Source organism: Pyrgilauda ruficollis, unplaced genomic scaffold (assembly GCF_017590135.1).
Source record: "Pyrgilauda ruficollis isolate IOZ18807 unplaced genomic scaffold, ASM1759013v1 scaffold21, whole genome shotgun sequence".
In the NCBI taxonomy this organism is placed as follows: domain Eukaryota; kingdom Metazoa; phylum Chordata; class Aves; order Passeriformes; family Passeridae; genus Pyrgilauda; species Pyrgilauda ruficollis.
Genome location: NW_024520318.1, coordinates 4786197 through 4799757, shown reverse-complemented (window position 1 = coordinate 4799757; position 13561 = coordinate 4786197). Strand labels below are relative to the sequence as shown.

Genomic DNA, 13561 nt, shown 5'->3' with positions numbered 1-13561 from the left:
ACCCTCTGAGAAGCCAGGCAAATCAAATTAACAGTATCATCATACTCATATTCAAAGTTTTGCCAGCAGACGAAACACTGATCAGGGCAACCCCTGAATTACAACCCAAACTACATTTGCAGCCAAAGGCTCTTTGAAGGCATGTTCAAATGATCAATTAAGTTACCATTACTTGCAGAACTACCACTAGTTTCTCTGTCTCTGCTAAATATGAGTAATTCAGTATGCCAGTATCATTTATGAGAAATTGAACATAGCCTTAATCAACTTCATCTCATGTGTATCACTTTATATGCCACAGTATTTGTGAGCTGACTCTGTGTGCACATATAAAGTTCCTTGACACATGAAAATTCCACATCAGTGCTGACAGTTCCTTAAGAGCAGCTTAACTTTTGCTATATCAAATGATGGGAAAGAGGGAAGAACTCTCCAAACCTTTATGTAATTTTTTTTCAAGACAAATAGGCTTATATGATACATTTTGTAACGCAATTACCTTTACAAATGAAGCCTCTTTTAATTGTGTCCATGGGATCTGAATCTGCACCATTTATTGTGCAGGCATGGCCTGTACTTGCATGTTTGTCTGAGGATTATTTGCTGCTGTTACTCACCAGGTTTTATGTTCAGGTTATATCTATGACTGGAATGTACTTTCCATTTGGAAATTTTATCTGAGTACAAAGGGAATGACTTCAAGAATTTGAAATTAGTGAAGATTATTTTTTTCTTTTCTTCTGTAGCTGGACCTCTCCTACCATTGGTTCAACACTGCAAAGGGAAGCAAATTGCGAAGCTGAACACAGACCTAAGGATAGGAACTCTGTTGAAATTAGCTCTGACGTTTAGCCAGGGGAAAAGAGAGAGCAGTAGCTTTAGAAGACATTTCCCCTCTCCATTTAGACGTAAAAAATCAGTTCTGGGACAGTCCAGGCGGGTAGCTTTGTTAGAATGCAGAGTTCTCCTGGATGCCAGGTGGACTCCAGAAGGGAAGTCCAAGTGCTTGGAGCAGCAGGTGAGGACACAGCCTGGAGAGCAGCACGGGTGAGAGTTGTGTGAGACCTGCTGCACACCCAGCCATGATTAATGGGCCTGGAGAACAAGCTCTTCAGCTTCCAAACACACCTTCTTAACACCAAATCCCGCTGGTCTAGGCAAAAAAAAAATGCAGGCTGACAAGCACACATAAAAACCTGCACGGGTTTTTGATGAGTTTGTTCCCTGTTGCTGCACAGTTCTGTGCCAGACACGAGCCCAGTGAGAGCAGAAAACCCTGCCATGTCTGCAAATACTTGGTAGGCAGACAGGAGCACGACTTTGAGAGTCAGAATTTATCACTTAAAAATACTGTTGTTTAACCAACAGAGTGGTTTCAGTTGCCCTGTTAGTATTTGGATTGTTGTAATTTCCGCAAAGAATTCAGCAGGCAACATCAAAAGCTTTAGCTTGGGAAATTCCTAAGCAGGGATATGTTTAACACAATTACAGATATATTTGTAGAAGATTCAGAACTTGCCGTAGGAACTGATAATTTAATTAGATTCAGGTTTTTGTGATTCATATGCCTAATATTCTGAATACTATATAAAAAATAAATACAACTTAATTTTTCATAAGGCATTGCTTTTTTCTGCTATATAGCAAAGAGCTGATTACATGGAAGGCACAGCTTTGATTTGCTATAAAAATTAGGACCTCATTGTACTGTGAAATGGCTTTCAAATACAGCTAAAGAAAACAGGCTTCATATACATAAATACATAAAATCCCCAGGGAAATATTAACACCTTATTTGGGAATTTTATGTTGAAACTCACAAATTATATGAGGCCTTGAATACCAGTAGCTGAAACAGGAAAAAAAAAATGTTCTTCATCAACTATTTATAATGCACATTTCTTACAATGTTAACTCTCAGTTTTGCACCAGGATTTAATGCAACTGCCATGAGACTTTTAAGTAAAGTCTCTCTCGTATCTCTAGGCTACATACTGTGATCAGCAGAAGTGCTGGCTTTATCATTTCCATAGACCTGATGCAGCAGTAGTTCAGTGACAGGCAGTGAAATTACACCAGTGAAACTGAGAGAATCGGGCCTATGTTTATTAAGTACAAATATTTCTTTATGGGTTCAGGAGATCCTTAATATATGTATGGATGTATATGAAAGGCGGGGAAAACCAGTCTTCTCCTGGACTGACTGTATAATTTAAAATGCATATGCCCCTGGTATCTGTAAAACCACATGTGAAACAAGTTTGATGTATTTGTGGATTCCCTGAAGGTCAAAGGGATTTTATAGACTTTTTTACCTTATTTAAGCTGTGCATCAGTAATCAAATTTTACTCATTTTTAAAACCCCGTAGCTACCTGCAACTAAGCAAAACCCCTATAATTTACAATGAATACAGTGTGTCATAAATCTGGGTAGACAGAAATTTAAGACCTGAACATATAAGAAAAAAAGAATTCTTTGGCAGAGGAGGCAACATTTGTATAGATTTTCTATACAAAACCAGAATCCCTCCCCTTCCAATTGCCTATAGAAAGCAGAAGGAACGTTCCATGTGATACCTACTGCAAACAGGTTGTAATATTTGTTATAGGCTTTTAGAACCTCTACCATCCAATTTGGTGGCCAGCTGTTGGGTTTTGTGCCAGGGAAGAAAGGGAAGGGCAGCAGGTGATCAGTAGAGCCACAGGAGTGAATGGATTCGGCACCAGGAGGAAGCTGTCATGGGGATCCCGGAGCTGGGCTCCTCCTGCATGGAATAATTCACTGTGCAGTAAACCTGACACACATGAGGAAAGCAGGGAGGCCAGAGACACCTCCCAAATGGGCCCATATCACAGGATTTCTCCTTTGGAAAGTGGCTGTTTGTGCTGCAGCTGGAGCCTGCCCAAGTCGAGATGGTTTCGTGCTTCAGGAGAAGCAGACACAAAAGTGCAGTTTCAGAAGACAAGAACAGTACAACAAAGCTGCTCCTCGCTGTCTGAGTGGCAGTATCAACTGAAAATAATTCTTCCAGCAAATGTCAGGACTTTTAATTTTGTTAGAAAGTTGAGGCTTGGTTTGTTTATGTGCATGATGTCTTTGTTTTCAATGTTCATATTGTCTAAGCCTGAGAGCTGTAAGTTTATAAAATTTGAAACACCAGAAGTACTTTGGCACTCAGAAGACATCAGCATCTAAAGCAGTTTGCCTTTTGTTTGCATATTTTCTCATGCTTTTCTCCTCATCAGGTTGGACAGAGAACGCTACTAAATTGCAGAGGTGACATTTTGCTGATGCACAGGGCAGCCAACAATAAAAGAGAAAATGTAGGTATTGGGCTATGTGGATTTTTCCCAGTGCTCTTTTGTTGGTTCAGCTTCACAGAGTGATGATTTTTAAATTTGCTTTTAAGAAGGCAGAATTTTCTTGATGCTATTTGGCCATTAAATTTCCTCAGTACATATATGCATATATGGGTAACATAACAAAAAGACAATGAAAAGAAGAGTGCAGCTTGATTTCTTATTTCTTTTGTTGTTTCAAGTTCTCTTCTTGGAGGAAGATGTAATAGTTTCAGCTGGAATTTAGAAAGCTAATGATGTACAATTCTAATGTGCAAAACAGAACCCCTATTACAAGGACCCTTAGACAATAAACATATAATGAGTCCAGAAGTAATTTCTCACTGAAAGCTGATGGTTCCAGAGTCCTTGACCCAAGTGTGAGATTTGTTTTGTCAAGATGGTCAAAGCCACCACAAGTACATAAATTGAAAAAGGGCAAAATGATTACATCAAAACATTGAGAAAACTATTCAAACTAATGAATGCAATCTACAGGAAGATCAGCCAAGGTTAGCACCAGATGTTTCTGGTCCCACATGCCACAGCTTGATTGTATTGTAATTAATTCAGCTGAAACATCTCTGTAAGAACTGTTTTCAGCACAATTTCAAATGGTTTCAAATACCAGAAATAATTTCTGATTTCTTAAAACATCCAGGAAAAAATGTGAGACTCCGCAGTTAAAGCATGTCAAAAAGTACTTATAAAAATTGCATTTAAAGAGCATAAAGGAGTATTCTCAAACTAGTTATGATTACCACCAGACCTTTGGGGCTCAGAGCCCAAAGGTACAGCACAAAGACTCAGGGCTTTATCCAATAAACATTTGCCCTAGATCATACTCCAAGTTCAGAGGTACAACAGAATTTTGAACCAAGCCATAGCAGTATTTATCCAGTTCAGCACCCAGAACATGAACAAACAAAAAAAAAAATCAATATTTCGAAAAGTATTTTACAGCTCATCCTCTATCTTTTTATGGCATATCCTATCAAGGCCTACTAGATTCTTGTTGGGAAGAAAGATGCTTGTTTTTATTTAAAGTTGGGGTCTGGTTAAAAATTAATGCAAGTCAGATACAGGCATGAAGTTAAGAAATAAATAAAACAGAACACACTTTATCATAATATACCACTTTATTTTGTTGTAATACTTACAGATAGAACACATTGAAATTGCACTTCCAAACCACTTTAAACCTAATTCTGGACAATACAAGCCTGAGATAAAATGAGATATGTTAAAAATTATGGCTCTGGTTTTCCCAAAGTATTGACCACCTAAGTCTATATTTAACTTCAGGTAGAATTGTGTTAGGCATGCCTGAAAATTGGGCTCTAAATTAAAAATAATTGTTTTTACCTGGGTAACATCCCTGTAAGTACCACCCACAAATTGCATGGTTTCTTCCCATAGGAGAATTGTCTTCTGGATTATTTTAAGATAAAAGCACAGACCAGCGTCAGCCCTCTTACAGGCTGCATGCTAATGGAAGGACAAGAAGGAAAGATTTATTTGGAATCTTCTAATTGACCTCAGTGGGATTGGGCCTGGACCCATTAAAACATTTATGAAAAGCAGTTTTAGACCATGAAGAGTACCCAATCTAAAACATTAATATCTAGGTAATATTAAAAGTAAATTGTTTCAAAATTACAGGCAGGGGAGGAGCAAAATCCTGGTTACATTCAGGACTAAATTCCCTCAACTTTCGGTTGATTTTTTTAATCTTTTTTTTTTTTTTAATGTTGCAGAGAACAAAACTGTTGTTTTTCCTCAGGCTGCTCCTTCCTCTTCACTGACCCAAGTGTTAGTGACGCTCCTTGCTTTCACCTAGGTCCTGCATTATCCTGACTTTTGCACTAATGTGCCAGCATGTCACAGCTCCATCCTTTCCCAGGAATGACGTGGGCAGTTGAAGGTATTAAAACAAATAGGCCTCCAAAATTAATGTGTTTTCCAGGAAGTAAGCATGGAGGTGTCCAAAGCCAGGGGGAATGTTCAGAACAGGGGAATTCAATTCCAGAGTGCCACAAAATGTTCTCCATCACTACGGCATGGCAGAAACCTGTTCTTAATGCTATGATAGATGCTGTAAATATGCCACTAACTCAGAGTTATTGGGTATGGGAACATGCAAATCTACCAACAATGATTTTGCTTTATGAAGGACACAGCTACCAGAGGTAAGTGCCTCCCCAAGGGTTTAACAGGAGCTTTTTAGAGGGTTCCAAGTCCAAACACAAGCTGCTGCTGGTGTATGATCTGTAACAAGTGCCTGCTTGAAATCACCTAGGGAAAGTGAAGCCAGTCAGCAGCAGGAAACGCTGTGATATAAACACAAACAGATTGGTAGGAAACATTGGTGACCTTCCCTGCCCAGTACATCTTTTCTCCAATTCCCAAATCACTGGCTTTTCCTGTTGTCATTTACTGCTTGCTTCCAGAGCCTCCCCAGGTGATCAGTGGCCATCCACACCTTGGCCTTGAGCGCACAGATGTGGGGTGGCTTCTCTTCCAAGGAGGAGGAGCCCTGTAGCTATTCCAGAGCAATAAAAGACAGAATTTCAGAAAATAATGTAGCAGCCCAGTTTTTGACTAGAAAATATCTGCAAGAGCACATGACGCCAGTGCTTATTTTCTCTTCTGCTCTCAGAGGGATGTGAAGGAGCCACCTCACCCAGGGCTGTGAGTGTTCCCATCCAAAGGTTGTCCATGCTGGAGGTCAACGTTTTGCTGCTTCTCCCAACCTCTCTCCAAAGCCCTCCCCTGACTACCTTTGACTACCTGGAATTTTTAGAAATTGAGGTATTTAAGACTTGGTATTTTGGAGTTGAAAAGCAAAACATTTTGATTTGAGATTTTTAATTTCAATTTCTCTTGAGCAGCGCGGTCTCAACACTTTGTGTCCTTTTATTTAATCTGTGCTTCCTACCTGGGCTATGTCTCTACACAGATAACTGCAGCCTGTTTCTCAGACAACTCAAATTTTAACCAAACACAACTGCTTTCTTTCCTTGCTTGTTTTTCAGGAAAAAAAAAATAGATTTGTTGCAGGGCTACAAATTTTTAGTGAAGAAGCAAAATCTCTGCTAAAGTTACCTGGAGAACGTTTTTCAAGTAGGCCTACTTTTTTTTTTTTTTTTAAGGTCTGTTCCTAGTGAGGAATCTTTGATGCAGTCAGCAAGACTTTTCTTCTGCCTAGAAGACCTATTGATATATCACCAAATAGAGAGCAGAGAAAAAAAAAATCCACCCTTGTGTGTCACTGGATTCTTAATCTATTTTATGAGCCTTAAACACTACAACTCTGCACAGTAGAAATTTCAAAAGCTACAGAAACTCCATTTTTTCTTCTTTCTGTGGCTTTTCTGAACCTGAAGTTTTATGTTTCATGAGTATTTTTAAACAGCACAAACGTTTTTAGGCTTTTATCTTACCTTCCTTATCAAGGAAGAAGAAATCCTGTGAATCAGATCCCACGTGCATAATCACACAACTCTACGAATGAAGTGCATCCATAAAAAGCATTCAGCTCTAACATTGCTGTATAGGGAATGCTTAGACTTAAAAATTATGCTGTTTGGACTAGCAACTTTGAATACATGTTATGAGCAATGCATCTGTGCTAGTACTTTTTCTTTCCTTTTTTTTAACTTAAATCAGGGGACATGAGAAACCTGACAGTGTCTGCAATAAACCTGCTAATTACTTCACCTTTTGTAATTCTCATTTCTCTTTTTGTTCCACATTTCCATTATATTAATGAGCACACAGCTAAAATGTTTTAAAATAACTGATCAGACCTCGATTGCCAGCCAGCAGGTTTACAGTAGTAACCTCAACCAAGTTTATAATGATTTCACATTTGTTACCCTTTACAGAGCCAGGGCCCACTATAAACATTTTGAGTTGGGTGAGCTGAATTCATCACTTTCCATGGGAGGACTCATTTAGAGTGGATTTTCCATCTTTGTTTTTAGGCACAAAGTCACATCCCAGACTGGGGGCTGACCACAGAGGTGAGGGGATGGTGGCCAGGAGTGAGGGGTGTGGACATGATGGGGACATGGGGGAGCAAAGGGCTCCGGGCCATCCCAGAGGAAACCCACACCTCCTCCCTGTTGCCTTCATATTTAAGGGAGTGGGGAATAATGGAGGAACAGCTCCTCATTTGTTTCACCTCACCCCAATTTACAGTCCAGCCTCAGCAGTTTCCAGACACAGTAATGAATTTCTTCCACCCACCTCTCTTCCACCTGACCAAAATCCCTGTTTCTTTCCATCACACAGACGCAATCTCTTTACATCTGAGCCATCTCTGCTCAGGCAACAGCGATCAGCTTGTCTCAGCCACTCTTCAATGTCTCCAACCAGAGGTTTTTTCCCTCTCCCATTAGTCATTTAGTCATTAGTCATTTCCCCCTCCCATTCAGTCATTTCAAAGCACAGCTTTGAAGATTTAGGTGAAAGGCCTTCTTTTTTACTCCAATTTTGTTGCCATTTTGCATCTTCCTTCCAGTCCCATTTCATTGTGACCACAACATGTTTATCTTTTTTTTTTCCTTTTTTTTTTTTTTCCTGAGGAAAAAGGCTAAATTATTGTTTATCTGCATCTCCCTGGATCCTATCTCCAAATTATTGCACCATGAACAGCCCTCTAAATAGAAACCACACAAGGGAGAGACACTGGGAATACTCCAGCTGCAGGGAAACGTTCGATCCCAGATCACACTATTAGGCACCAGAGAGCCCAGCTACACAGGCTCAGGAAATTCAGTTTCATTAGCTCTGCTCATCATCCAGCTACACATTTCACACTCTATCATCTCCTCTTATTCATCTATTGCCTCCTCAGACCTTGAGTGCTTCTCCCCTCTTTACTGAGTCCTGAGGCATTTCCATTATACTTCTTTCCCCTTTCTGTTATTTTAGCCCTGCTCTCTTTTTCCCCACAGTTTTTTGCTCTGCATTTAGAGCCAGAAGATCAGCAAGCATGGGCAGGATGCAATGATTCATCCCTCTAGCTCTCACCTCAACTGTATAGCTACAGCAGGGAAATTAGATGCCATATCTAAGCTGTACCTGGGGAAGCAAATGTGCAGTGGAAGCAATAAGGCTAAAGCTACTGGAGGGAAAAAAAAAATAAAAGAAAAAAAGCCTGGCTTGGAAGTAAATTTATTCACTTATCTGCAAAACAACATTTTTAGCAACATGGCACATTTGTTGTGTCTCAAGGTTTTATGTCTTAGTTACTTGATTAATTGTGCTGATTTCACTTTGTGTTTCTTATTCATTTGTCTCGTTCTGGTTGTGGGATTCTTTAGTCCTCGGTGCCTAAGAGGGATGCCTGGCACTGGGGTGGGACTGCTGTCTGGGATGTTTATGCCATTTTCCACTCTGTTCTGAAATGCTTGTTGAGCCCTTGCAGTGTTCCAAGTTGTGAACATAACTCCAGCATGTTTTCCTCCATCAGCTCTGTTTTGTGGCCTGCATTACAAGGTTTATCTGTCTGGGTTAGAAGCAGCAAGGACTTCATAATATACTGCATTTTTTAAATGCATTAGCAGAATTTCTTTAGAAATTAAGGTTATCAAGTTGCTCTGATTTAAGTGCATTCAGCAGTTTAGCCTCCTAGAAAATGAATAAGGAATTTACTCAAAACACTTTTCTAAAACACCTTTTAGAATTTTTTTTAAAACCACATATATTAGTAGAGCTCAGGTCCTGATAAGCATGGATATACCTTCTCCAGTGCTCCAGGGTGGGAAGGAAAGGTTTGAAACACAAGTGGTACAAGACAGTGGTTTGAAACACCAGTTCAGTGGTTTGAAACACAAGTGGTACAAGACAGTGGTTTGAAACACCAGTTCAGTGGTTTGAAACACAAGTGGTACAAGAAGGGTTGTCAGGATGTAGATATTATCTTCTGGTATTTAATATAAGACACCTTCCAGCAGGTTCTTTTTTTACCTCTTTTCCAAATATTGGGCTGAAAGTGTTCCCAAAGAGGTGAGGAACAGTGGAGCTGGCGTACCTGGTCTGGGGCAGGCTGTAAAGCATTGAGGACTGAAAGGTGCCTGTGCTCAGCTGGGGCTGGGCTCTTTCTCCAGGCAGCACTGACAGAACCAGAGCACACAGCCTCAAGCTGCATCAAGGGAAATACAGGTTGGATATTAGGAAAAAGTTTTTCACAGAAAGAGTGATAAAATTCTGGAATGGCTGCCCAGGGACGTGGTGGAGTCACCATCCCTGAGGTGTTTAACAAAGCCTGGATGTGGCACTGGGTGGCAGGGTTGAGTTGAGGGGTTGGGGCTGGGCTGGACTCGCTGGTCTTGAAGGTCTCTTCCAACCCAGTGATTCTGTGACTGCCTGCCCCAGGGACAGCCATGCAATCTTAGTGTGCTCATTCCTGTGTCCTTCCAGGACACCCAAGGGCTTGGGCTGAGCCAGGGTTTCACTTCCCAAATGCCTCCCCAGTGGGGACATCCCTCAAGACCCCTTAAGGTGACAACAACGGTGCTGAGCTGGCTTGGGATGGTTTTCAGACTGGATTTAGGGAAGGCAGCTGCAGGAGCCCTGGAAGGGAGGAGCTGCTCTGCAATGGGTCTGCTGCTGTCCCTGAAGGGGTTCATTTCTCTGTGCCTGATTTCTGTATCCCCATTTCACCTCAAAGGAGGCTTCTTTCCTCTTCTTGGTCTACTTTAAAATGTCTGATACGATGAATATGGAGAACCACAGCAGGAACTTGATCTCAGATGGCACTATTTAATTTTATTGTAATAATGGTAATAAATGTACTAGGCACAAACAGTGTGCTCCATATAGGAATAGATGTAATACCTGTAACTGGATTTTGAAATTGATTCTCCTGAATGGACACCCATTCTTGCTCAGATCACAAGAGGCATCTCAGATGGTACTTTGAAAGATGATAGAATACCTGTCATCTCAATACCAGGATAAAATAGAGAAGGAACATTAGATTTCTACTGCAGGCCTGTGAATAGAAATTTTTTTTCAGATACTTTGATTTTATTTCATTATGTTTCCTTTTCTTCATTTAATTTAATAATATGTTTCAAATCTATTTATCCAAATGCATCTGTTTTATACTTGGGGAAATACAATCTGAAAAGAAAATGTAACTTTTTTCCAGTAAAGTTAAAAGAATGAAAGGCAACTAATTTTAACATATTGCCACTTAATGTCATCTTGTTTGCTGATAAAATACATGGTAAAGCATTTTCAGAAATCAATTCTTGAAACAAAACAGAGCTTTTCTGGCTAATGAATGGAGATACATTTATTTATTTATAGGGCATTCATCATTCTAATTCCTTTGTGTTTCACAAATATTAGTAAGTTGATCCGTGCTGAAAAGAAGGGAAGTCTTGCTAGCTCCATGAGGCACAGAAATCACATGGTCTGCCCACACTTACCAGAAAGGTGCATGTAAACTATAATTAGAATGAAAAAAAAAGAAATTTCTCTTATTACAGTACTTAACCAGTGAAAAGTTCCCTCTGTCATTCAGTACTTCTAACCTGAAACATTAAACATCTTCAGTCAAGCAGGGACATCTAACTAGATAAAAATGATGTTGTTTTCTTGGGGTTTTTTTAATAAATACATTCTTTGACTTATTTTATTTCCCTGAGCCTTTACTCTACACCTGAGTTACATTGCCAAGCTTTTTCCTCCAGACATGAGGACTAGAGAAATTATTTTATAGTATCACTGAGATAAAATATCATTGAGATTGTCATCTAATTGCATACCTTGTCGAAGCTGAGTTGTAAGCAGCCTGCTAAAGGATGTTTTTCAGGGTGACCAAACCTTGGTACTTGTACTGTTTGCAGGAATTATAATATTGTCATGTGTTACATTCAAATCAAGTTTAAATCAAGGTTTTGATTAGATATGGTCCCTTTATGGTGCCTAAGCCTTAAAAGGTCGTTAATTTTATCTGTGCAAAGTGGTAATATTGCCAGAATATCCATACCTAAGCTTGCAAAATTATTTTGGAAATAGAGAAATGCTGTGATAATAGTATTCAAATGTGACCACTGACAAACTTTAAAGGGCAATCTCTGCCCACATGTAAAAGTGAGTATTTTGAAATGTTTTGCATTAGTTTATCTTTGCTCTAACAAAATCATTAGGGCTCTTAACAAACATTTGAAGGGGTAAGCGAGGCCAAAAATGAGAAAATTCTGCATATCACTGCTGTTTTGAAAGAATCCACAGAAAATTCAATGTATGTAAAATGTTTTGCTGAATTCCACATTTCCTCCTTGTAAATACAAGCTCGCTCTCTCTCTCTGTAGCTGCTTGTTTGCATGTTTAATGTTATGCCACTCCGTGAGTCTCCTCACTATGGAATTCAGATGCTGCATTTGTGCATTTGCAGGGCTGTGACCTCGAGCAACACTTGCTCAATGTAGTAACTACCAGTTGAGAAACAAAACAAAAATCAACTCTAATTGTGCCCATTTAAATTCAAACATTGAAAAATAGCTTAAATATGGTATTTCTGAATGTAAATTTCATAAAAAGTCTGACGACTTTAGGATTCTGTTAGCTCTTTAGTCCCTCTGTAACGAGGCTATTACATGGCACTGCTCAGATTGATGTTGAAAATAATGCAGCTGCTCTTGCAGCTGCAGCAAGAATTCACAGAAGCCAGGATGCAAAGCAAGCTCTGATCAAAGTCCCTGCCTTTAGCTTTCTGCAGAGGAATTGTTTTTTCTCTTACTTATTTATTAGCTTAATTCCAGCATCCTCTGAAATGGTGGGATGGCCTTGCTGGGAATAACTTAGGGTTAAAGCTTTAATGGCTTTACTTTGCCTCACAAAGGAAAATCCTGGAATTTACTGCTTCCTGAAAGCCAGACTCACTCTGACAGCAGAAAATGCTGGTTAGTTTTGGTTTGTACTTTTGTTTTCTCAAAATGGATGCTTCAGGGTTGGTAACAGCCAAGAAAATAAGAGCATCAAGAAGGGGGAAAGATACTTCACAGGTGTGCAGGTGTACAAGAGCATCTTCGTGCTTCTGGTATTTAAAAAGACATTTATGCCTTTGGGTAGGAGCTGATGAACTCACAGGCTGACACCAAAATGTTTGTCTTTGTGTGGCCAGCAGGCAGGTTTGGAGCAAGGTGAAAATCCAGCATCTTCCCCTTCTGCTTTTTGATTCATGCAGACAGAGGGTGACAGGAATGAACTGCAGCAGCAACACGCTGGGCCCTGAGTAAACACAGATTTTGGCAATCCCAAAGGCATTTGACACCATCCTCACCCCATTTCCTTACTCTCAGATTTGTGGAGGATATCTGACACTGGTTCTTGTTGGCTCTTTCATGGACAGGTTGATATTAGCCAAAAACAATTCTAAATAATTTTTAACAGCAGTTTACACATAAATTAAATCCAACAGGATAAATTACATCAATTAGCCTTTCATAGCTACCTTGTAAGGCCTCCAGAAAAATAGTTCCCAGGGAGACTTACAACAGCAGATGATCCAAAGAAGAAAAGGACCATCATTGACATCCCAAATCTGAATGTACTAATGCCTGATCACTCAGTAGATTCTCTTACTGTCCAAAAGTGACTTGTACTCAGGACAAAACAGCAATTGTAAACCCCTGCTCCAATTTAACTCTTCATTTCAGAGCTAAGAGAACACCTTGGAAGATCTCTACCCATGGCAAAGTTCATAAGGCCAGGTGTAGCCACACCAAACCCTTCAGTTTTCTCCTGGCAAAATCAGCTGGATGAAAGGAGCTGACACAGTTCTTGTTCAACTGATGGAAGTTGTTCGGTCACCTTAGCACAAGTTAGTATTCAGAGTGCAGTGCCTTGCATCCATTGGAGCTTTGCAGAATTTTTTCAGGAAGGTCATAAAATAAAACATTAGAGTAGTGTAACTTAAAGGTTACAAAAGCATGGGCTACACAATCAGCATCAGTCTGTGACAGCACTGGCTCCAGTCCCAGTGTAATTTTTCGGAAATAAAAGCAAGAACCAACCACACATTTAATAAAATCAACAAAAACATGTTAGGATCAACTTTTGGACCTGATTTTCTTTTGTTTTGTTTTTTTTTTCTTCAGTGTCTCACAACCATCACTGGATTCCCCTTGGCTGTCACTGCTCTTACAGATTTGTGCCATTCCATAAAGCCATGGCAAAGACCAGCTCATACACACTGAA

The 13561-nt window shown here is 39.8% G+C and overlaps 1 protein-coding gene across 1 annotated transcript in view; it reads left to right on the top strand.

Moving 5' to 3' along the window:
• The first annotated feature begins 5494 nt into the window (after positions 1 to 5494).
• SPATA16 (spermatogenesis associated 16) overlaps positions 5495 to 13561 on the top strand; it is an 82062-nt gene continuing 73995 nt past the window's right edge. Inside the window, 1 exon segment of the mRNA XM_041467997.1 lies at positions 5495 to 5529. Within this exon segment, the coding sequence (XP_041323931.1) occupies positions 5495 to 5529 (35 nt within the window).